General features: G+C 34.9%; 1 protein-coding gene and 1 long non-coding RNA gene across 3 annotated transcripts; one reads left to right on the forward strand and one right to left on the reverse strand.

Moving 5' to 3' along the window:
• The first annotated feature begins 9875 nt into the window (after window positions 1-9875).
• Window positions 9876-13507, forward strand: LOC127873183 (uncharacterized). Its single transcript, XM_052416908.1, has 3 exons — window positions 9876-10622; window positions 12034-12177; window positions 12330-13507. Exons 1-3 carry the CDS (start codon window positions 10388-10390, stop codon window positions 12521-12523), a joined length of 573 nt encoding a protein of 190 aa, XP_052272868.1. The 5' UTR covers window positions 9876-10387; the 3' UTR covers window positions 12524-13507.
• A 1499-nt stretch (window positions 13508-15006) lies between these two features.
• On the reverse strand, window positions 15007-25178 carry LOC127874817 (uncharacterized). Of its 2 annotated transcripts, XR_008047116.1 has the most exons (4): window positions 24986-25178; window positions 24699-24770; window positions 23843-24524; window positions 15007-15246 (listed from the first exon to the last, which is right to left on the reverse strand). It is a non-coding gene; the product is annotated as an uncharacterized LOC127874817 (long non-coding RNA). The 2 variants fall into 2 exon arrangements; XR_008047115.1 differs by lacking the exon at window positions 24986-25178 and having other exon boundaries at window positions 24699-24960.
• Window positions 25179-25392: the final 214 nt, after the last annotated feature.

Here is a 25392-nt window from a genome sequence, read left to right on the forward strand (position 1 = left end):
CTACTAAATTCATGCACGAATATATATCCCAAATTATATTGTCTTTTAGCCAAACCATTGAAAACATATGCAGAATGATAATCGTAATTGCATGTATAAGAATTGAAACGCTTTTTTCTTCGCTTCATCGATGTAAGTAGGTTAGTTTTGGTATTTAATTCGGCTATATGCAAATTAGTTCCTCACACAAAACATGCACATTTTCAACTAGAGATAACTAAACATCTTACATTTATAAGACCGGAAAGCGCGTTCAAGATAACACTTTAATAGCTGCAGTGAAGTATCAAGCAGATACATAATGGTGAGCATTAATATACGATTCAATAAAAACTTTATTCAGATTTAACAAAAGTTGACCTTCAAATCTTCGCATAGAAGCTGATAATTTAAATTATAAATCTCTAATTCTAAATATCAAATTTAAAAAGATGATTTATTAAACAACATAACAGGTAATGAGTTTCAAACTGTTCTTCAGTATTTATTCAGAAAAAGTAAGACAAATGAAAACAAAGTTAAGGACATATCACTTTCTGAAAAGGTTAGAAGTGAGTGGGGTAATGTAAAACAATAATTTCTTATATTAACATTGTATTATGAAGTTTAGAACCATGTGCACAATTAAAATAACATATGCTTCAGTGATACACGAAGCAGTTCTAATGTAATCTTTCAAAAAGAGTATATAATAACATGTTATCACCTTATAAACCACTTTCTTCTTGGGCTTTGGAAGTCCTTATTTTCTTGTTTTGTTCATAAATCCGTTGACACCAGCTGGAACCTACACTACTGTAGTAGATAATGTTAGAGTATTATTAAATATTACACACTAGAAACACTGAAATACGGATACCTTTGTGCAAGAAAAAATTTACAACTAGAGTAAAAAAATAGTACACTTGAGCAAAAATGTGTTTGTCAGAAATACTATGTCCCCTTCTGCGCCGCTTTGAAGCTATATATTTGACCTTTGACCTTGAAGGATGACCTTGACCTTTCACCGCTCAAAATGTGCAGCTTCATGAGATACACATGCATGCCAAATATCAAGTTGCTATCTTAAATATTGCAAACGTCATGGCAAATGTTAAAGTTTGACTCAAACAAACAAACCAACAGACAGCGCAAAAACAATATGTCCCCACCACTATAGTGTTTGGGGAAATTAAAAAGTATGGTGGGCCAGAAATGATAATTTAAAAATGAAAGATACATAAATATTGGAAACATGTTAATAAAAACCCTTTAATTTTATAGCGTATGTTAATACTATAAAGATAATGATATATCAATGTGTTTGTTAAAGTGATATTTTACACTGTTTCCAAAAGTTTCAATCAAATTTATATTTGTCATCCTGGTCATCCATACGTTTCCCAACTATTTTTAGACTCAAGTTGTTTACATTTTTTTCTTACAAAAAATGATCTTGTTTTTCAGTGTTTTTAGTGTGTTATATTTAATCATACTCTAACATTATCTTCTACAGTAGTGTAGGTTCCAGCTGGTGTCAATGGATTTATAGAAAAATAAATAAACAAGGACTTACAACGCACAAGAAGAAAGTGGTTTATAAGGTGAAATCATGTGATTATTTACTCTTTTTGAAAGATTTCATTAGAACTGGTTCATGGTTCACTGAAGTATATGATATTTTAGTTCTGCATATTGGTTCAAACTTAATATAGAATGCTAATATGAGGAATTATTATTTGACATTACTCTAACCACTTCTGACTATTTCAGAAAGTGATATGTCCTTAAACAACAAAAACAAGTAACACACATAAGAGGGCTAAGAGGCACTGGGTCGCACACCTGAGGGAATGAGATGAAATTAAAGACGAGTTAAACTCGTGTGCAAATAATTCAGAACATTTATATAACAAAGGCTGACTTCAAGTCGAGGTTAAGATCTTTCCAAGTATTTAATATGAGCATATATAGAAAATTACCCGACCTGGTTTTTAATACTGATTAACAAGAACCATTTTACAAAACAAAAGTATCAAGGAAACATACGCTTTGACCAAAGTTCATGAAGATTGGGATAAAAATGCAACTTCTAGAGTTTTTACATGTTTACATTATAAACGAAAAGAGAAAACTGCTCCACCCCATGGCGGCCATTTTTGCCCCACCTATCAGTACCAATTTCGAACTTGTCTGAAAAAAACAATAATACCAATTTTCTGACTAAGTTTCATAATGAAGACAATCCGCTTCCGGTTTTGAGTGAGCATCAATTTAAAATGTAATTCTAAAAACTAAAAAAAACGCGCGTGAGGCACACAAATAACATTTGTGAGTGATGTGAAGTTTATTGACCAGGATGTGACATGTAAAAAAATAAAACGAGGTTTGTGACTTTTAAAAGGCCTTTCCTCAAGCTTTTGTATGTTTCTATTGACGGGTGGGGTGTGAGAAAGACTCTGGATATTGACATTATATGTGTATACACGCATAAGGTCATTGTGATTGTCATTGTCATTGTCTGGCGCCTCCGTGACGCATCAGTAAACATGTTAATAGTTCACCGTGACAGTAGCTTAAGTGAACAAGAGTGTTTAAGGGTTAATTGTGAATACTGTCCCGTTAATCCCGTGTTAGTTGTGAAATCATGAACAAACGCCAGCATTCATCTACTGCGAGCGAGTTAACAGACAATAGCTCATTAGACTCGTCTATATTCGAAAGTTTAAATGGGCAGAAGTCCAAGAAAGACTAGAAAAAGAAAAAAATTGAACAGAAAAGTTTCAAGCAACAATCTATGGAAGTTTATCAATTCGCTCAATAGAATCGCGGCTCGAAGAGATTAGTTCCAAGTTGTCTACAGTCCTTACGAAAGATGACACCTCCATTATTCGTACCATAATTAAGGAAACGTTTGATTAAGTCAAAGATAAATTTTTGAGCTCAGTCGTCAAAAGGTTGGAAATCATTGAATGCAACATATTCGACCAGACAAAGGAAATTGAATCGTTACATTGTCAAATACACAGCAAAGACAAAGAGCTACAAGACCTGAAAACAAAGCTGAATGACTCAGAAAAGCGTACTGCAGAAATTTTAAATGAGCACGAGCAGTATAGCCGTAGAAACAATTTGCGAATTACGGGTCTACAAGAAGACGAAGAATTTCAGTCCTCAATAGCGTTGACTTAACAAGTGTCGTCCCTTTTAAGTTCCAAGCTTGGTCGGCGCGTTGAAAAGGAGGATATAGACATAGCGCATAGGATAGGGAAACATCACCGAGAGAAGATCCGACCGGTCATCGTCAGGTTCATACGGCGCCAAACAAAATCGGATGTTATGCGAAATGCAAAGCTACTCAAAGGTTCCGGTATTTTCTTGAATGAAGACCTGACAAAATTGAACGCTGAAGTTCTAGCGTCCGTTAGGCATAAGGACCCCGAGACGGTGGAGCGAGCGTGGTCGTTCGATGGGAAGCTGTATGCACGCTTTAGAGGTAAAGAGCGCTCTGAGATAATCGATTACGAACATTTTCCGACGTGGCTCAACAAACCATGGCCGAAGGCGGTAGCTTCACTATCGTACGCCAGCAGGGTTTCAGCTAGCACAAATCGACGCCGGTAACATAGGGTTAGAACTGACGGTGTTTTTTTTTTGCTATATCATATCATTAACAGTCTATATTCACGTACTTGTAATACGTGTACCAGTTTAATCATGACATTTTAACTAGACCACCCTAATATCTGTGTTGTGTGTTTTTTGATCCTGTTGTTCTCTTGGTTTTTTATTGTTTGTAATCTCCTAATTTAAGTACTTTTTTTCTCTCTCTAATTCGATAAGGATACGCACTTTTTTAAGCATATCATACTTATATAATCGATCCTAATCTATGTCTATTGTTATAAGACCCAATCTCATACGGTGTAAGTTCACACACGCAACGTACGCACGCATGTACAAACACACACACACACACGCTTACGCGCGCGCACACACACACACACACTTACACACCCATCCACACGCACACGTGCAAGTAGTAGTAATATATGTTTTTATATTTGCTCATTTAGAGGCCTAGATATACTAATGGGGAATATAGCGTGATAAAACAATTACCCATAATATGCCATTGCACAATATTATAATTGTAAAACATAAGTCGTTTGTTCATGTATGCATATTTGTATGGACCGAGTAGTATTGAGCTTCGTTAAGTCGACAGGTGCCATGGTGTTGTTTTTCTTGTTGTTGCTATTGTTATATGACACAGTCCCCTTTTTTTGGTTACAGTGTAAATCGAGTACTAACGACTCGAAACACATAAGCTGTAAACATTTTACAAACACACACTTTACACATACGCACGCGAACTCACACACCAACGCACGTGCACAGATGCACGCACGCGTGCGCACACACACACACAACACACGCGCGCGCACACACACACACACACACACACACACACACACACACACACACACACACACACACACACACACACACACACACACACACACACACACACACACACAACACACACACACACACACACACACACACACACACACACACACACACACACACACACACAACACACACACACACACACACACACACACACACACACACACACACACACACACACACACACACACACACACCACACACACACACACACACCACACACACACCACACACACACACACACACACACACACCACACACACACACACACACACACACACACACACACACACACCACACCACACACACACACACACACACACACACAGACACACACACACACAAAGACACACACACACAAAGACACACACACACACACATACTTATCTAACTTTTTCCCTATTGAAAGGGGCTGCAGGCAAGGAGATCTCATCTCATGTTACATTTTTATCCTCTGTGCCGAAGTTTTGTCACTTGCATTGAGAAATAACAATAATATAAAAGGTATAACCATTTTGGGAACTGAACATAAATTGTCCCTGTTTGCTGATGATACTACTATTTTATAAGACGGTACCGAACAATCCCTAATGAGACACTTACTGTTATACATAATTTTGCATATATTTCAGGCCTTAATGTTAATTTTGATAAAACAAATGTTGTATGGATTGGCAAGAACAAATTTAGTTCATATACCATAAAAACCAAATGGAAACTAAATTGGATAAAACAAAGCTTTAAAATGCTTGGAATACATTTCCATGTAGACCCGTCAAAAATGTTAACAATTAAATTACGATGAAAAAATTGTTAAAATGGAAAACATTCTGAAAAATTGGAAAAGAAGAATTTTAACACATTAGCAAAATAGTGATTATAAAAACAGTTATTGTGTCATCATTGCCCAACCCACCAATTACCATATTAAATTCAATAAAATCTTCTATTCTCAGTTTTATTTGGGATGGGCATAGTAAAATAAAGTTCACAAAAATAGTAAAAGAACATAATGAAGGAGGTTTAAAAATGATCATTTTGGATGCATTTATTCCAGCATTGAAACTTCGCTGGCTACAAAAACTTCAATCCTTTAGTGGAAATTGGATAGACATCACAAACTGTATTTTGATAAGTATAAACTCTTTAATTGCAGTTATCATTACGCTTTAAATACAGCTAATAGAATTTGAAATCCTTTTTGTGTAGATGCTTTAAAAAGCTTCTCACTTTATTGTAATAAATTGGATTTAAACACAGAAGAGTTTCTATATTATCCACTTTTCTACAATCCAAACATATTAATAGGAAATAAAAGTATTTTCTTTAGGTCATGGTTTGATGCTGGAATTCATTGTATAGGGGATATATTTAAAAATGGAACCTTTATTCCTTAAGATGAAATAAATAGAATGTATAATTTGCCCAAAAATTCCATTCATTAAACAGGGGTAAAAAAGCAATAGATGAGTTTTTGAAAGAAAAATGTATCTTGTCCCACCCAACAAATTATAAAACCCTTTTTGCCCCCTTTATTACAACTTTTACTGAAAAAAGAATCTGGAGCAAAAAGACTATTCATCATTATAAATAAAAATAATGAACAACCATCAGAAAAAGCAAAATGGTGTACTTAACTTAATGCCAGAGGTAATAAAAAAGAATGGAATTGCATATTTTAGCTACCATTTTAATAACCAATGACGTAAAAGTGCAGTGGTTCAAATATAGAATAACTCACAGAATACTTGGAACAAATAGTCTCTTAAATAAAATGAAAATTACTAATGATCCATTACGTTCTTTATGCAAACAAAGTGATGAAACTTTAGAACATTTATTCTGGGAATGTCAGATATCTAAAACAATTATTGACGAAATGCTACCCGGATAATCTTTTCCATTTATTGATAAGACAATTTTTCTTTTGGATATTTAACGAAGTCTGCTAGTACCATAAATAATGTAATTTTTATTTTTAAAGCTATTCTAATACAAGTGTTAAACAAAAACATCATTCCAAGCATAGCAGGAGCCAAGAAATACCTCAAATATGAATATGATAACTTGAGAAAATTTTCAATTACAAAAAACAATTAAGAATCCTTTGATAGAGAATGGGAACTTTCTAATACCATTTTATCACAGACATAGATATTAAACGCGAGGATTATTGAATTTTCATCTGTTATTACAATGTTTACATCATTTATACAGCATTGATTATCTATACACACTAAAAAATATGTGCATCATTAAAGGGATCTTTTCACGGTTTGGTAAATTGATAAAATTGAAAAAAGTTGTTTCAGATTCGCAAATTTCGTTTTAGTTATGATATTTGTGAGGTAATAGTATTACTGAACATTTACCATAGTCCAATATAGCCATTATATATATCTTTTGACGATTTGAAAACCTTAAAATTATAAAGCGTTGCAACGTATTGTCACGAGCCGAGCGGTAGCTGTGATTTTACTTCAATTTCTTTAACTTTTCCAAACTTGAAGCTTTTGTTCAAGTTTAACATGGAACTAAAATGGACTCTGATAAACAGTAAACTAAGAATAACATTTTGCCTATTCAGTTGTTTTAAAATTGTCAAAAAAATATACAAACTCAAGAGTTATAACCTTTCTAAATTTTATTCATTCATAACGAATAAATAAATAACAACTTTCAATATATATATTTCTTAACAGACAGATTAATTTTCAGACATTTACATTATAATACAGCAATATACACGTACATGTGTCATGTTAAGTATTTGCACTTTCTATTTTATAATGTTCTAAAAAGATGACAAATGCAATTTTTAAGTATTTATAAAATTCAGCCTTAATTTTAATAGCTAAGTCTTATTGAAAACTGTATTTTAAATGCTTATATAAGAAAAATAAAATAGGTCTCACACCTAGGAAAACAAAGTTCAGAGTCTTTGAATGAGAATTTTCAGTGCCTTTTATACTCTCCAAAAGCGCACACATAACGTTGTGCAATAATAACGTAAAAGCGCACATATGAATTGTGCACAAAAATCGCACAAACAACGCGCAGCAAAGCGCGCAAGAGTGCACAATAGAATTTGAGCGTTCCTGACACGGTAAATGTCACTGATATTAAAACGATATTTCTGACAATATTACTATGAAACAGAAGTCAAATACATATCAATTAAATAAATAAATCATTTATAAAGACAACTATTACCTTTTTAAACAATTTTTAAGAAGGAATACGAGTATCTAACAAATGATATCGTATGACTAGTCTGTCAAAATACTGTAGTCACTGTAAACTACCCAGAGTGCACTTATGTCAGCATCAGGAAATCAACTTCCTGTTTATGCAAAAATGGCTGCCACATTAACAGACACTAATAAAATGAGACTTTTAAAAAGGATATTACAAATAATAAAGAAGCGCAAAAGGTAGGCATCGGCTGTTATCAGCTCTAACTTCCACACAGCATCCAATAAAAGCATTAAATAACAGTGACATAGTCATTTAGATGCAAAACATAAACGGTAAAAATGAACTATGTACATGTACATAAACACATGTTTTCATAAACAATATAGGGCATGACAGTATGTATACATATACACACTGGAAAAAAAAGAAAAACAGTTTCATAATGATTTGCAAAAAAGTGTCTTTAAGGGTGTTCACAAGCTTCTTTTACTACATAAAATATATGGAAAATGACCTCACGGTGGCCATGTTTTTTGACAGCCAGAACCAGTTTCAAACAAACTATACATATAGAGAAAACTGCCCCACCCCCTAAAAGCCATTTTTCCCACCGATCTCGACAATTTTCGAACTCGTCCATGAAATCAATAAAACCAAATTCTGACCAAGTTTCATGATAGGGAAAAATGTGCATAACAATGTAACTTTATAGCCATGTCCGGAAAACTGCCCCGCCCCCCTGGCGGCCATGTTTTTCAACATACCAGAACCATTTTCCAACTCAAGAAGCGACATATCATTTACACAAACATTTTAGCAAAGTAAAAGTGACTTCTAGAGTATTCACAAGGTCTTTATTTTTTTGACCAAGTGACCTTGTTTCCGACCCCACATGACCAGTTTAGAACTCGGTTGAGGTATGATTTGAATAAATGCCCTGAAAAAGATTCATGAAGATCGGACAAGAAATGCGGTCTCTAGTGTTCACAAGGCATAGTTTCACGACGGACACAGGTCGATCAAATATTACCATGAGCACTTAAGTGCTTATGTGAGCTAAACACTGGGCAGCCAATGTGTTGACATAGGCATTGAAAGGATCAATAGTATGTATGTGTGTGTGTGTGTGTGTGTGTGTGTGTGTGCGTGCGTGCGTGCGTGCGTGCGCGCGGGCGTGCGTGCGTGCGTGCGTGCGTATGTATGTATACTTCTATATTTTAATACAAATTCAATTAGTACGTACGTACGTACGTATGCATTACCATATATACATATGTGACCGTACGCGCATCTTGGTACTTCTATATTTTTTATACAAATTCAATTAGTGACTGCTGAGTGCAGACATACAAACATTATGGGTAATAACTCATCGAATCAAAATGATTACATTGACATGAATAACAGTGTTTTGTACTTTCATTTAAAAGTTTTGAGAGTTATAGAAATGGTTAAAGTTGAATGAAGAAGAGCTGTTTCCATAGGATGACATATGCCCCCGAAAAAATGCTTTGATAGAGCATATGAGCATTTTTCGAAACCTGAACGCTGATTTTGAATCCTAAACGCGGACCCTAAGTTCAAGGTCAAGGTAAAAGGGGTCAAACATTATGTGCGTATGGTAAGGTCTTGTCCATTTACACATGCTTACCAACTATGAAGGTTACATCTGAAGCGACATAGAAGTTATGAGCATTTTTTGAAACCCTAACACAGATTTTGAAACCCAAAACTATGAAGACATACCATGTTATTTCACAGTAAGTCGATATAAACTAATTCGGCATAACCAAATTATTTGGGTACCATATACGATTCCATAATTTTTAAACAACACTATTTGTCCACATAAAATATATCGACTCCTTCAGTTATATCGCCATGTCAACATTTTGTTACTTGCAAGTCATCAAGATATATGCCGTCATACAGTAAACAACACAGAAATAGTTAAATTTACAAAACGGCTAAAGGATAAAATATTGTCAGAAATGTACGCTCTTATTCCAACATGCGGATTGTTTACGTCTTGGCAACATATCTTATGTCGACAAATCATCATAATTTTAGGCGTCATGCTCTTTTGAAAATGACTTGCCATCGTTGTTTTAGTCGACATGATGAGTTATTTTTGACGACATGGCACCTTTTTCATATCATGCCGTCAAAGAATGTTGACATCATCACAGTATCAGGGTGTACCATATACGTTTCCATACTGCGCATACCACAGTTCATTATAAAGTTTACCCAATAACTAGACTAATTCCTTTACAACAATTTTAACCGAATTTATTTTAAGCCACTGATCGATAACTATTAACAATACTATTTAAACTCGCTGTATGTCAAACATAGTGCCACGGTTGTTAAAATCACCTGATGTTGTGGCAGCGTATCAACAATAAAACGAAAGTTTAGATTGTGGAAAATAAAGCGGGATAAACTCATAAAACAATTATAGGAAGCGATTGAATGTGGATATTAATAGAAGTATATCGTGTTACTATATACACTAATATGCGAGGCGTATACTATATGGTAAGCTTACTATAGCGTGCATTTTCTGAATAAAGTAGAACAACAACTTAATATATCACCCACGAAGAAAAGAAAAGGTGAGAGAGACGTCAGGAATATGAAAAACGTCTCACAAATGATATATATCTAAGACAAGTTTTTATTTCAACTTAAACTCGCATATCTAAAAATTTGATATTTCGAAATCGTTTTCAACATGAGTTGTGTAAGCCACTGTCTGGGAAGGTTGTGCGTTGCCTTGAAGATTATTGCGCTCATCACGAACATCACGGCGCTTGGGCTACCCTACTGGTACAAGGGCTCTCCCACTACGAGCTCGGGGGTGGACGGATCCAACACGGTGGAGACCACAATACGAGAGGGACTGTGGAAGAAGTGCACCGACCTTGAATACGTGTCCAGCTCGAACTCGTTCTGCGAGGATAACGAAGGTAGGCTGGGCGGTGTTTTGAATCTTACGGTGGAATTAAATAGGTAGATGAAAAAACAGTATTGACCTCGATCTGGGCAAGGTGACCTAACTGCATGTGCGTTAAATGTCAATGTCGTCCCATATTAGTCTATGCAGTCTGCTCATCATGTGCGACAATTTCCGTCTTAGCGCATGTTTCGTTTAAAAGACACTTCCCTTAAACAAAAAATTCACTATTATCGGAAAGTGTCGTCCCTGATCAGCCTGTGAGGACATACATTAAGCCCAGTTTTCCCAGAACGAGGCTCTGATACTCGTGGTGGTTGTAATGTTCACAGTAATGAGGAAGACATCAATAAGTATGATGACAACAGAACTGCTGTAATGACTGCAATAATAATAGTGGAAGGCAATAATGATTATGGTTGAGATCACAGTATGATATTAATAATGGCTCTTGATCGTCTCATCTCGATTTCTTTCGAGCATAAAGAATGCAGGATACATACACAAAGTGTGTTTAGCTGTAAGTGTTGTTGTTATGGTTGTTTATGACAATTATAATGATGAATACAATGATGATGATGATGATAATGATTATTATGATGATGATATTGATGATGGAAATTACTGATGGTGTTGCGAATTATTTTGATGATAATATTACAACCTGCTTAACAACCTCTACTTCTTCTACTTTTCATTCTTCATATAATTTTATTGCTGCTGCTACTAGTACTTCTACCAATTCTTCTACTATGCATTTGTAGTCATGAATAAGGCTCCCTAGCGATGGTAGTTTTGGTCTCTATGGCTTTCCGTCAGTTATGTTCAGTCGAACCCTCAATCTACCTTTATCTGATTCGATATATGTGTCTTGTTCTGTGAAAACTGGGCATAATGCATGTGCATAAAGTGTCGTCCCAGATTAGCCTGCGCAGTCCGCACAGGCTAATCAGGGACGACACTTTCAGCGTAAACTAGATTTTTGGTAAAAAAGGACTTCCTTTAAACGAAAAATACCATTAAAGCGGAAAGTGTCGTCCCTGATTAGCCTGTGCGGAATGCACAGGCTAATCTGGGACGACACTTTACGCACATGCATTAAGTCCAGTTTTCTCAGAACACGACTCATATCATTACGATGGTTGTGTGAGCTGACGAGCAAATTCAGTTTACTCACTGTATAAATAGTGTACTATTTTAGGCCGTGTTTTTTCATGTATCACTTACACCCATTCTTTGGCAATTCTAAACATACTGGGCGATTGAAATTTTGTGATTTAAAAAAGTCTGTTGCTGGACAAGTTTAGGCTGCGGCGTTTAGAAAGCTAGGTCCCTGACTCAAACTTTTCATATAGTCGTACGTTACATCCCCACACAGCTAACAGGGTTCCACTTAGTCTTGTATATTATTCTCCTCCACATAGCTACCACGGTGATCCTGGCGATTCGTTGGATCCTAATTGTAGCCTGCGGAATCATCGGCATCGCTATCCTAGCTTCCGGTGCAGCAGTCCTGGAGAGCAATAAAACTGCATACATTGTTGGCGCCGTCCACTCGTTCATATCCGGTAAGAACGGTTTTAACCTTAAATTTTTGTTATAACTTTGTTCACCAAACATACTTTCCTGTACACACAATGTGCTTTTGCACTGTTGTCAGACCTGTCATAATTGAAATTGAGTATAAATGATTCTTAAAATGTTATTTTATTTCATTCAATGGCCTTGAACGCAACCAGTGCGGCCTTGTATGCCACAAAGGTCAAGGACGACCTAGGATTCGAGCTCAAGCACCTGTATATCGGCTGGGGGCTGAACTTCCTGTCCCTCTTCACGGGGTTGCTAGGGGCCCTCCTGGCGCTCTGTCTGACCCGTATGGTCGGGAATAAGAAAGTAGAGGATGAGGAAAAGTAGCAGGGGCCTGTATGCACTAAGCGTCTTATGGAGAACTTAATAATGTATGAGATGCATAAAATCTTGTTTATGTCTTATCCTTTATATATTCCATCAAAATTGTCAACCGGCTTAGTAACATCCTGAATTTCATGAGCTTTATTATTCCTGTGTTTAATTGATTCATTCTAGCAGGGGCGAGCCTGGGCCTATTTTGATTGTTCGCACCATGGCTAGGGAGGTTCGGGAGCATGTAGTCCCGTAAATAGACGTAGAACGGCTTTGATGAATTGTAAAGGGTATTTAACAATCCATTTAACTAAAATTATTGTTTACATAGAACAATATTACAGATACTTGTTTAATACAGAAAACGGGTACGCCGTATCCCATTAACGCGATGGTTTGTATTGGTTGATTTGCGTTGTTTTATTTATAAATTTACGTGCGAACGTGCGTAAGACCAGTTGCCCCTGTTAAATATTAAACATTTCTTAGCAGAAAAGTACTTTCACGCCTGTTAAAAGAAGGTGGTGCACGGGATTTTGCATTTGAAAATCGTTTTTGTTATTTTGTGTTATAACAAGTATGCACGACATCACTGCCTAAATTCAGATTTCTGGTTTGAGCGATTAAAAGAACCAACCGGGACAATACTGCATGCATATTTATCTCTTATTTCATTCATTTAAGCAAACTGTTTCACTTTTTCAAATCATATTGTATCTATAAATACTATAAATACATTTGTTATCTTACCTTTTGTTCAATAATATTAAGGTTTGAATTGTGCTTTACTTTTAAACTTGGTATATTTACCATACGTGCGTATTACTGTTTACACTCGCTTTATTCATGTAGTCTGTTTTGGTGTTGGTTTTTTGAAATTATTTGACTGTCTTTTTTCATTACTGTGCTTTACATATGTCATGTGTCATATTAACAAACATCTCAGAATAGTCTTACCTTAAATCATATCGAATAGAAAATAAACCAGACTAATTACTTGAGTTTTAATAGAAACACATTTATTTTAGCGCTATTGTACCGAACGCCTCCTGTTTATAGAGACACGCTCAAGTTTGTATCCTGCGAGAAAAACCAGTACATGGTGTGCTTGGAGTTATTCCTAAGAACGCTCCAAGAATGGGGATCGATTCCGAGGATCTCCTGATGTCTAGACGGGGACATCGCCCGCAACGGCGCAACGCCTATCGTTCTTAACTTGTAGGTTAATTAGATAATATTTATTTTCATGCATATTTAAATGGCAACACTTTTCATGCACGAAACGACGTTAAAATAGATAAATATAAGCCGCGACATGCGAAAATGGACATTAAGACATATCTGCTCAGTGTAGCTCCAGATATAGCCCAGCATCCGTACACTCTGATGAGGAGTCATTATGTCCACTATTAGGGCCATGACACCTTGCGTGACTTAAATACGTATCTAAGTGGTAAAGGGTTAAATACGTTTCTAAGTGGTAAAGGGTTAACAGAGGAAAGTGGCGCTCCTGATCCGACTGTTTTGAAGCTACGCTGACCGCTTTTGGAACATTTCCTCTTTTTTTTTGCACAAAGTGGCTCTTATTGGATTTCGCACAATGTGTTTGAATAAAATACGTTTAATAATGTTGTTTTTCGACATTGAATACATAAGCAAATTTGTTTGGTATCAACATATTTTACTTTCTCGATTTACTCACACGTGTTCACATCTTTAGACACAATACTACTTAAAATTACATAATCGTTTTTATTTTACCGATTGTAATGCTTTTTTTGTATGTCTATAAGAAATGATATATCCGAAGTATTCTTTTATACTTTGTGTTGAGTGGTAATTTAAATTAACGGGCGACAGAGGGAAGCAGACTTGATGAGTTTCAAAATTAAACACAATAACTCAAAATTCGTTCAGGACCTGCTTGGCTTGTATATTGTACAATGTCAATGATATATTTGGTTATTATCAGATAAACCGCTTCTCTAATTTATCCTTTAGATTTGTACATAGTAGAAATTGAGCTGGCAATAGAACCCGCCCTCCCAATTGTAATGTTTGGGACTATGTATTAAAAAAATACCACACCTAAGCTTACATTTTCCGAATGGCTTCAGTATTGAAATGGTCATATTGCAACGTAACATGTTTAACAAGAAGTATTTAATGGATATCATAGCTATAACTTTTGCGTGCATTAAAGGTCAAGGCCAAGGTAATACTTACAGATCAATCTCGAATAATGATTTTTTTTGCTATTAATTAATGTGTTGGAGCTATGATATCGACATATGAAAGATTTCATATAATTTGTGTAACACTGGTGGTATTTATATATTAATTATACTTAATTATATTGTTCCACAAGTGCGGGTTCGTTCATGTTCAGGAAGATTTAAGACATGTAAACCTTTTATAAGGTTGTTTTATACTTTATTATAGTGCTACATATTAAATATTCAATGTTGAATTCCAGATTTGAAGACAACCTGAAATTAATAATAACACAAATTATAGTAAAATAACATACATAATAATATGATGGTCATCTAGTGGCTTTTATACAAAGTTGAATAGAAAACCATATAATGATCAATATAAAACATACATATCCGCTTTTATAATACATTCATGACTTTAACAATATTTCAATATTGTTTTACCATTTATGGAATGGCTGCTTTACCCTCACACACTGATCTTACACACAGGATTCTCCGTGCAGATGTTAAGCTCTGCAAGTTAAATGCATGTGCTAATAAAGCATACATAAATAGTGACTAAGATAGGAAAGAGCAATTCTGAGAAGTGCTGCCATTTTGCCAAGTCGCGGAAACACATTACAAATTAATATAAATGCCCAATATATTAGATAATTACTTGTACAACACAAATCAATTAACCACAATCTTTATAAAAACACTATTGCAACCAAGAGACTTATACTAACCTCAAAGAAGCACGGCTCTTAAATTACATTTGAACAAGGGACAAAATTGTCACAAAACCAGGTTTTCATTGTGAAAAAAAATCTGATAAAGGGAGAAAACTCAAACTGAACTTTTGAAATGAACAAAAAAAATTAACCCCCTTTGTATTTTTTTTTTAAATCTATTTTTAGTCGTGGCGACCTTGACATTAGAGATATTGACGTGATTCTTTCGTGCGACACACCGTCCCATGATGGTGAACAAATGTGCCAAATGATTTTAAAATCTCACAATGAATGACATAGTTATGGCCAGGACAAGCTAATTTATGGCCATTTTTGACCTTTGAACTCAATGTGTGACCTTGACCTTGGAGATATCGACGTAATTATTTCGCGCGACACACCGTCCAATGATGGTGAACAAATGTGCCAAATGATTTTAAAATCTGACAATGAACGACATAGTTATGGCCCGGACAAGCTTGTTCCGCCCGCCCGCAAGCCAGCCCGCCAGCCAGCCAGCCCGCCCGCATTCGCCAATCTAATAACCAGTTTTTTCCTTCGGAAAACCTGGTTAAAAAACATGTCCTTCCAGCTCAACCCATGAAATACTACTGCCAGAGCGGGAAAGAAAACTTGCCCAACAGATTCAATGTACAGGAAAGAAAATAGGCTAATAACAACTATGCACACAAGGGAGACAACTTTTAAATAGAATTAGTGACTGGTTACACACTTTCCCCAGCTCAGAAATGATGTCCTCATCATAACATGTGTATGTCCATAATATTTGTCAAATGTCACAAGAATTGTCCCTGTCACATAACATAGTCTGTCTTACATAAGAAAATACAAACTTACTATGATACAGTACTATACCAATACAATAAAGTAAGCATAACACCAACTTACAATACATTACCACTTCAATTGTACAGTAACTAACTATACAAGTACAAATATACAACTCGTAAAACTAGATCTGTACATACTACAGATACAGACTACTAATACTTACCATGTAGCCAGCACATTTAGCTCTCCTCTGTTTTTAATATGTGTCCTCACATAGACTAACACATATTTAGAACAAAATAAAACACACAACATAGAATATAACATAAAATTATGTATCAAACATCTGGCTATTTGATGCAACACAATGCATACCGATTGTAAAAAAACCACAATATAATACACACATGAAAAGCAACAACAAAATTTCACATACAATATCATTATTACACAGTGAGTTTGCAAATCTATTGCATAATACTATTTATAATTCGTTTTACCATAGCTGGGCTCATTGTTTCAATCAATTCACTGTTCATAAACTCTTCGAGAATAGTGAACCATGAATTTTCTCGCATATTTACACATGCATACATTTTAAAATCTTTATACCTATCTGGGACATTTCTTACTCTGTCTGACCTTCTTGGTGCAGGTTTTGGTATCTCTCTTCCATCTTGATCTTCAACACGCTCTCTAACCTCATTCGATGACTCGATTACATCATTCACTTGCACACTCTCCCTTTCTTCAGTACTTGGTTCTAATACCTCATCAACATTTTCAGTAAGAACAGGGCTTTCTTCTACATTTACACCATCTTGGTCTTCACTTGTCACTCCTACATGTTCAACATTTTCAAATGTACTGTCATCTTGAATGACAGTATTTGGACATTCAGTATGTCCATTATCTGATACATGAACTACAACTTGATCATCCGTAACAACGGTCTTCGTTTGGGCGTCCCCAAATACAAGTTGCACTAGTTCATCTTCTGACTCAGTGACGTCACTTTCTTCCCCATCAAGTTTCTCTTTTACAGAAACATTTTCTTTATACTCGTCCGGTACCGGTTCTTTCTGTCCTGCAGAATCATTTATCCTAATGATTTCTTCATCTTGATTTGCAACCAAATGCAAATGATTTTGATGTAGAGTTTTTATACTTTTTGTTTCTAAGCCCTGAACTTTATAAACTGGCACATTATCATTAATTTGTTCAATTACAGTATAAAGTTCTTCTTCAAATTTGTCTGATATCTTATGTTTTCCTTTGAAAGCAAGTATCTTGACCAAAACTCTGTCTCCTACTTCAAGTTTAGCTGCTTTAGCTTTCCTGTCATACACTGACTTTTGTTTAAATTTTGCTTTATCAATGTGTTTTTCAACAATATCCCTGGTTTTCTGCATTCTACATTGCAAATCCGCAATATATTCTGAAAAACTTTTCTGATTTGAATCAGGGTTTGCTTTCTCAAAAACAGCATCAATAAACAATTTTGGTTTACGACCAAACATCACTTCAAAGGGAGACAATTTAGTGGACTCATGAGGTATGCAATTATAGCTATATACTAAAGAGTTTACATATTTCTTCCAATTTTGTTTTTCTGAATTTTCCAATGTTCCAAGCATGTCTAAAAGTGTACGGATGAATCGCTCTGGACCAGAGTTTCCTTGTGGATGATAAACAGAAGTATGTGATTTTTTAATGTTTCCAATTGTACACAATTCTTTAATGATTTCAGATTCAAAGTTGGCACCTTGGTCACTATGTAACCTTGTAGGTATACCATAGTGCACAATGAAATTATTATAGAATATTTCTGCAGTAGTTTTTGCAGTTTGGTTTTTTGTTGGTATAGCCATGGCAAACTTAGTAAAATGATCAGTAATAACCAAAATATTTGAATATCCACCCTTACAAGGTTCAACACTCAGAAAATCAAAGCAAACTAACTCCAAAAGATATGTGGTATTAACATTTATCAATGGAGCTCTGATGTTCGTTGAGGTTTTTCTTCTCAAACATCGGTCACAATTTAAAATCCAGTTTTCAACATCAGTTAACATAAATGGCCAGTTAAAACGCTCTCGCAGCAAACGTGCTGTTCTGTCTTTTCCGGAATGACCAACATCCGTGTGTAGACCACAAAGAACTTGTTGCCTATAAACTATAGGTAAAACTAATTGTTCAACAGTTTCATCATTTTCCCTAATCTTTCTAAATAAGATTCCTCGTTTAATGAAAAAATTACTAAATTGCTTTTTCATTATTTGGTCTTCTCTGGAAAAACATTGTGGAATTATTTTATCGATGGTGGCTATTCTCCATTTGTCAATCAAAGGATCCATTCTTTGTTGTTTTCTAATTTCTCTTAGTTCAATTTGAGCCATTGGCTTTCCAGGATTTTCAGTAATTTCAACAATATTGACATTCATTGATGGCAGTAGTTCTACAAAAGGTGGTGAAATACAACCACATATTGCGTTCACTACATCAGTGTCCATTGAATACTTACCTGACTCCAGTTGAGAATATGGATAACGGCTCATAGCACCCGCATCTTTGTTATTTATACCTCTACGGTATTGAATGTCAAAAGAAAAAGAACTTAATGCTGATACCCAACGTTGGCCAGTAGCATCTAATTAAGCAGTTGTTAAAATATATGTTAACGGATTATTATCTGTTAACACACGAAAGTGATTGTTGGTCAAGTAATCAGAAAACTTTTCTGTTACTGTCCATTTTAGAGCTAAAAACTCTAATTTAAAAGCTGAGTAGTTTTTTTCAGATGGGGACAAAGATCTACTAGCGTATGAAATTACGCGTTTGAGCCCATCTTGTTCTTGATATAAAATTGCACCAAGTCCTTTGGAAGAAGCATCAGTATGCAATTTAAAAGGAAGTTTAAAATTGGGATATGCCAATACAGGCGAAGAAGTTAAAATACCTTTCAAAAGTTCAAAACTTTTCTGGTGATCTGCACCCCATTGCCATTCTTTTTTAGACTTCAATTTCCCTTTTTTTTCATTAGTGGGTGGAAGTAAATCCGCCAAACAACGTGTAATGGTGCTGAAATCTTTTACAAAACGACGATAATATCCTGCAAAAGCAAGGAAACTTCGAAGTTCATCTGGATTTGTAGGTGTTGGCCACTTACTAACTTTATCAATTTTTTCAGGGTCAGTTTTTACTCCATCACTGCCCACAACATGACCCAGAAAAGATACATTCTTTCTAAAAAAATTACACTTTTCAGGTGCAAGCTTCAAATTCCAAGATTTTAAACTTTCAAATACTTGTTCTATATTATCCAAATGTTCTTTGTAAGTTTTTCTATAAATAATAATATCGTCAATAAAAACGACACAAATTTTCATGTTTAAATCACCAAGACATTCAGTCATTGCTCTCTGATATGTGGCAGGCGAATTCGTCAAACCAAAAGCCATTTTATTAAACTCCCAAAGTCCAAATGGTCCTAAAGTAAATGCTGTTATTTGTTCATGTGATTCTTCTATTTCAATTTGGTGATAGCCTGACTTCATGTCCAAAGTAGTAAAGTATTGAGCACCATTTAAACAATCAAATATTTCTTCAAGTCTTGGCAAAGCATAAGAGTCTTTTATTGTTCTTTCATTCAAAGTTCTGTAATCGACACACATTTCCCATTGCGTTTCCTAACCAAAACAATTGGTGAAGCAAATGGTGACTTTGATGGTCTTATTACACCACATGAGTGTAATTGTTCTAAGTGCTCCCGCACTTCGTCAACCATGCCAGGCGGTATACGCCTATGACGCAATTTAAAAGGTGTGTCATTCGTCAAGTCAATTCGGTGTGTAGTTTCTGAACATTGACCGATATCTGTATCACTTGTTGAAAAATATCTTTATGTTTTAACAACAAAGTTTTTATTTCAACAATTTGTTCAGCAGTAAGTAGATCATTATTTTCAATCACAATATTGTGAACAATTTCTGATCTTTTGTAATCTAAATCACTTTCTTTCACATTTGTAATTTCCGTTGCTATGGTTACAGGTTGTAACTCCCCTAAAATTGCTTTAGGTTGAATGGCAACTGTGTTTGTTGTCAAATTTGACAATGTGACAAATATTTCATTGTATTTACCAACTTCAAACACATTCACAGAAGGTGTAACATCAATGAAATCTGGAATGTGTGCATCAGTACAAGCTACAGTTATAACACTTGAAGATGGATAAGCAATGTGTTTATCTGTATAACATTTAAAATTTCTTACTTCATTTGGCTTCAACAAAATAGTCTCTCTGTTCAAACGTCTTACAATTGCAACTCTGCCATTGTTTCTTTTCAAATACTTTTCTCTCAATGAAATAGCTCTAAAGCTCAAATACCATGATGTATGTAACTTAGCTTTCTGTAAATACTGTTCACCAAATGTATCATGACATTCTTCCAACAATCTGTTCAAAATATTGGTTCCCAGAATAACTGGTACTTTTGAAGAATATTTTGTGTCGGGTGACACTAAAAATAAACAATAACTTGGTTTCGAACTCTCAAGTCCTTCACAAGTGTGTACTTCAAGTTCAACACAACCAAAATATGGCAACTGATTACCATCAGCACATTCAATGTTAAGTAAATCATTCAATGGCTCCAAGCTGATGTTTTTAAAATTATTGTTGTACAAACTTTCTGAAATGACTTACACAAGATCCAGTGTCTAACAATGCTCTGGTATTGATGTTACTTAACACTATACTTACCTCGCTGATCTCCCCTACTAATGTGGGATCTTTCATAGATTTCGTGCTCAGGTTCGATCCCCTAACTGGAGCACAGTCTTGTTTGGGCACTGAGCTTGAAAATGTCCAGTTTGTCCACATTTATGACAGGATCTGGCAAACGTAAAACTGGAGGTTGGCCTAGAGGGTCGAAAATATCTACCTACCTGACTTCGGAAACCCCGCCTTTCCCCTCTATTGGGATAAAACTGTCCTCGCCTCTCACCTCTACTGGTATAGGGTCTGTACTGAACATGCTCATACTTACCTGATTTTTCATTTTCAATTTTATCTATGCGTTCATTTAATTTTTTCAAAAGGTTCTTGATTTCATTAATCTCAGAAGTTTCAGGTGTTACTACTGGTTTACAAGGTTTTGTTTCACTATTCTTTTCATCAATCAAATCCAATTCTAATTTTCGCAGCTCAATTTTAAAGGTATCATAATTATTCACAGTATCATGTTTGTATGCTGCCATGTGTTTCAACTCTTTTCTCAAACCTTGGTATAAAACACCTTTCAAAATATCAAAATCATTCTTTTTAACACCACCTACACCCACAGCTTTATCAAAAAGATCTTCCACTCTCGATGCAAAAGATGACACCGATTCATTGGGGTTTTGTGTACAACTATACAAACTTCTTAGAATAACTTCCTTACTTTCAATGTCACCATATACACTTTCTAATTTAATCAAAACTTGTTGAAGATTCACTCCAACACCTAGCCTCCCACGACTTTCTGCTGCGTTTCCTTTGGCAGCCTTTCGTATACCATGTAATATTTGTTCTTGACTGAACAATCCTTCAGCAAATAGAGAATCAACTTCAAATTTAAAACATGGCCAAGAAACTTCTCCCTTATTTTGTTCCCCACTAAAATTTTGTATTTTAGGGAAATTAAAGGATGCAAACTGTCCCCCATGAACATTACTTTCGTTATCAGTATGTACAGGGTCTTGTTTTATAATCACATTAGACTTTGTTTTTGGCTTTACTACACTAAAATTGTGCATAAAAGTAGCTAAGTCGGCAGCTGTCTCAAACTCTGTATCAATATGAAGCTCTTCAAAAGCTTTCAATAATTTTAATTAAGCAGCGGTAACTTCAGTACCACCAGATGCTTCATTTGACTTCAAATCCTCGCTAGACATGTTTCTACTATTACTAGACTTCAATAAAAAAATTGAATATCACTTCACTACCTCCTCAAGTCACCACATACAGCAAACTCATATAAATTACACATCATAAAACTAAATAAATGTTCACATAACATTTATTGATTATTGGTATAACATATACTCAATAAACACCATACAATTGTCACTTGAGGTTGAAATCCAGTTACCCATGTACTACAAATTAAAAAAATTCAATCTCAAAACACATTACGCCAGTGTCATTTGAGCTGTTCACAATAAAACACAACTTCACGATTCAACACTTTTCAAGAACACGATTCGCTTTGAATGTTCACGCCAAATAATTGTCAATTTCACACTATATTGTTCATACACAGGCACATATTTATTACGACACAACAATGTCCAAATATGCTACTTCAAGACACTTTATTTCACTGTACACACACAAGTTGTTTGCATAATACAATGTGTAATTTATTTCTGTTGAATGTGTGTAATGTCAATAACACATCACAATATAAAATAATTGAACACAGTATTCAACTTGAAATTATTTCCACTCCAATTCCCTTATTCCAGTTTGTACCCACTTAAATGCTTCAAATACAAACATCACACTTCAACTCAAATGCAAAATAACTATTTCCCTTCCACATGCAAGTTCAATTCCAATCAATGGTAATGAATGTCACAATAAACATCCAAGTACAAACTATATCAAATATTTTTCAAATTCAGATTTAAATCAACCACATTAAATGCCATAATAATAAAACAAATTGCGAATAATTGTTTAATATTTGACGTATTGTTGTTACTGTTGTTTATTATTGTTGACTACTATTGTTGTTGTTGTTGATCACTATTGTTGTTGTTGTTGATGATCATTGTTGTTGTTGTTGTTGATGACTACTGTTGTTGTTGATGACTACTGTTGTTGTTGATGACTACTGTTGTTGTTGTTGATGACTACTGTTGTTGTTGTGCATATAGCAACACCTACATTCATGCCTTATGCCACAACAATTATTATTTATTATTATTATTATTGATATTTTTTTTTTCGGTCACTGATTTAATTATTCAACCAATATTTCAATTTAATTTTTTTCTGTTTCACTTACCTTGTAATCCACACAGCAATACTACAAGAACCTATGCATCATGTCTACACTACACAAAACTACTACCATTCATGTACATTGTACAACCAAAACACAGTTTTACTATCTGTGTATTCCCTAAAAGGAATTACTACTACAAAAGACTGGTCAGTGAATGCCATTCATAAAGTCAACCAATGAAATGTAAGAAATTATGTGATGTCACAAAACACCAAAATTATCAAGCAATCAAACACCTTGTAAAAGTATAACACAAGATTAAATCACTGTCAAACAGGATTGATCCAGTTTTAAGACTTTGTATACAAAAGGTGAGCAATTTCCATGAAAAAAACAGACACCAACACTGGAAGGTTGCCAATAGTTTTACTTTCTCAATACACCGTGAATTAAAAAATTAACATATTTTAAAGACAATAGCAGCATTTCTACAGAATTAAATGCAATATTAGTAATTAACTAGGTTTTATATTAAAATAGAGATATTCCATCACCAAATATTAATATATTATGCAAGTGAACCTTTCATACAAAAACTCTACTCACGCTCAGTTGACCTGGATACTGTACACAATTTGTTTCAGCCACTAGATGCACAATTGTTCAATAGTTCAATGTTCACATTAATGGAAATTTGAAATGTTAATTGTTCCCATCTTCCGTGAAGATCTAACGAGCAGGATGACGGTCTCGAAGATTTGCGTTATGAGGGCAAAATACCCACAAAATAGTCCAACCAGTATAACTGGAAACTTGAAACAAAAGTGGCAGCACAATGGCCACTTAAAACTGCACCAAAACGTCCAGGTGAAGTACAAACATCTGCAGATGGAACAGCAACGAACAGCAACCCCATGTACAGTACATGTACATACGATATCTGGTCTGCCAACCCGAGCGGCTCCTGCTCCTCCCGAAGCCGAAACTCGATGCCCTCGTCGATCACATTTTGCAATATGTCGACAATAGTTGAAAAAATAGTTTAGCACAAAGTAGCACTTAAAATGTCTTAAAATTTAAATTCTGTTAAAAACACACGTTGGGCGCCATTTTGTAACACTGGTGGTATTTATATATTAATTATACTTAATTATATTGTTCCACAAGTGCGGGTTCGTTAATGTTCAGGAAGATTTAAGACATGTAAACCTTTTATAAGGTTGTTTTATACTTTATTATGATGCTACATATTAAATATTCAATGTTGAATTCCAGATATGAAGACAACCTGAAATTAATAATAACACAAATTATAGTAAAATAACATACATAATACTATGATGGTCATCTAGTGGCTTTTATACAAAGTTGCATAGAAAACCATATAATGATCAATATAAAACATACATATCCGCTTTTATAATACATTCATGACTTTAACAATATTTCAATATTGTTTTACCATTTATGGAATGGCTGCTTTACCCTCACACACTGATCTTACACACAGGATTCTCCGTGCAGATGTTAAGCTCTGCAAGTTAAATGCATGTGCTAATAAAGCATACAGAAATAGTGACTAAGATAGGAAAGAGCAATTCTGAGAAGTGCTGCCATTTTGCCAAGTCGCGGAAACACATTACAAATTAATATAAATGCCCAATATATTAGATAATTACTTGTACAACACAAATCAATTAGCCACAATCTTTATAAAAACACTATTGCAACCAAGAGACTTATACTAACCTCAAAGAAGCACGGCTCTTAAATTACATTTGAAAAAACATGTCCTTCCAGCTCAACCCATGAAATACTACTGCCAGAGCGGGAAAGAAAAATTGCCCAACAGATTCAATGTACAGGAAAGAAAATAGGCTAAAAACAACTATGCACACAAGGGAGACAACTTTTAAATAGAATTTTTTTGTGACTGGTTACATTTGGCGAAAATGTTATCCCATATGCGAAGATATGTGACGAACAGCTGTCTTTAACATCAAGGCCCAAGTTTAAAGTTGCAGGTTGAAAACTCGTATTTTTGATGCTAAAATAGGGCGTCTAACATGGCGTCAGCTATTTTTCTTATTATGCCCCCCTTCAAAGAAGAGGGGGTATATTGTTTTGCTCATGTCGGTCCGTCCGTCCGTATGTCC

Source organism: Dreissena polymorpha, chromosome 3 (assembly GCF_020536995.1).
Source record: "Dreissena polymorpha isolate Duluth1 chromosome 3, UMN_Dpol_1.0, whole genome shotgun sequence".
NCBI lineage: Eukaryota > Metazoa > Mollusca > Bivalvia > Myida > Dreissenidae > Dreissena > Dreissena polymorpha.

Bases quoted from the DNA above. Each gene is read 5' to 3' on its own strand.
- LOC127873183 (XM_052416908.1), top strand. From the start codon at position 10,388: ATGAGTTGTGTAAGCCACTGTCTGGGAAGGTTGTGCGTTGCCTTGAAG. The intron at 10,623-12,033 runs GTAGGCTGGGCG...TCCTCCACATAG, and splicing joins GTTCTGCGAGGATAACGAAG to CTACCACGGTGATCCTGGCG. The intron at 12,178-12,329 runs GTAAGAACGGTT...TATTTCATTCAA, and splicing joins CGTCCACTCGTTCATATCCG to TGGCCTTGAACGCAACCAGT.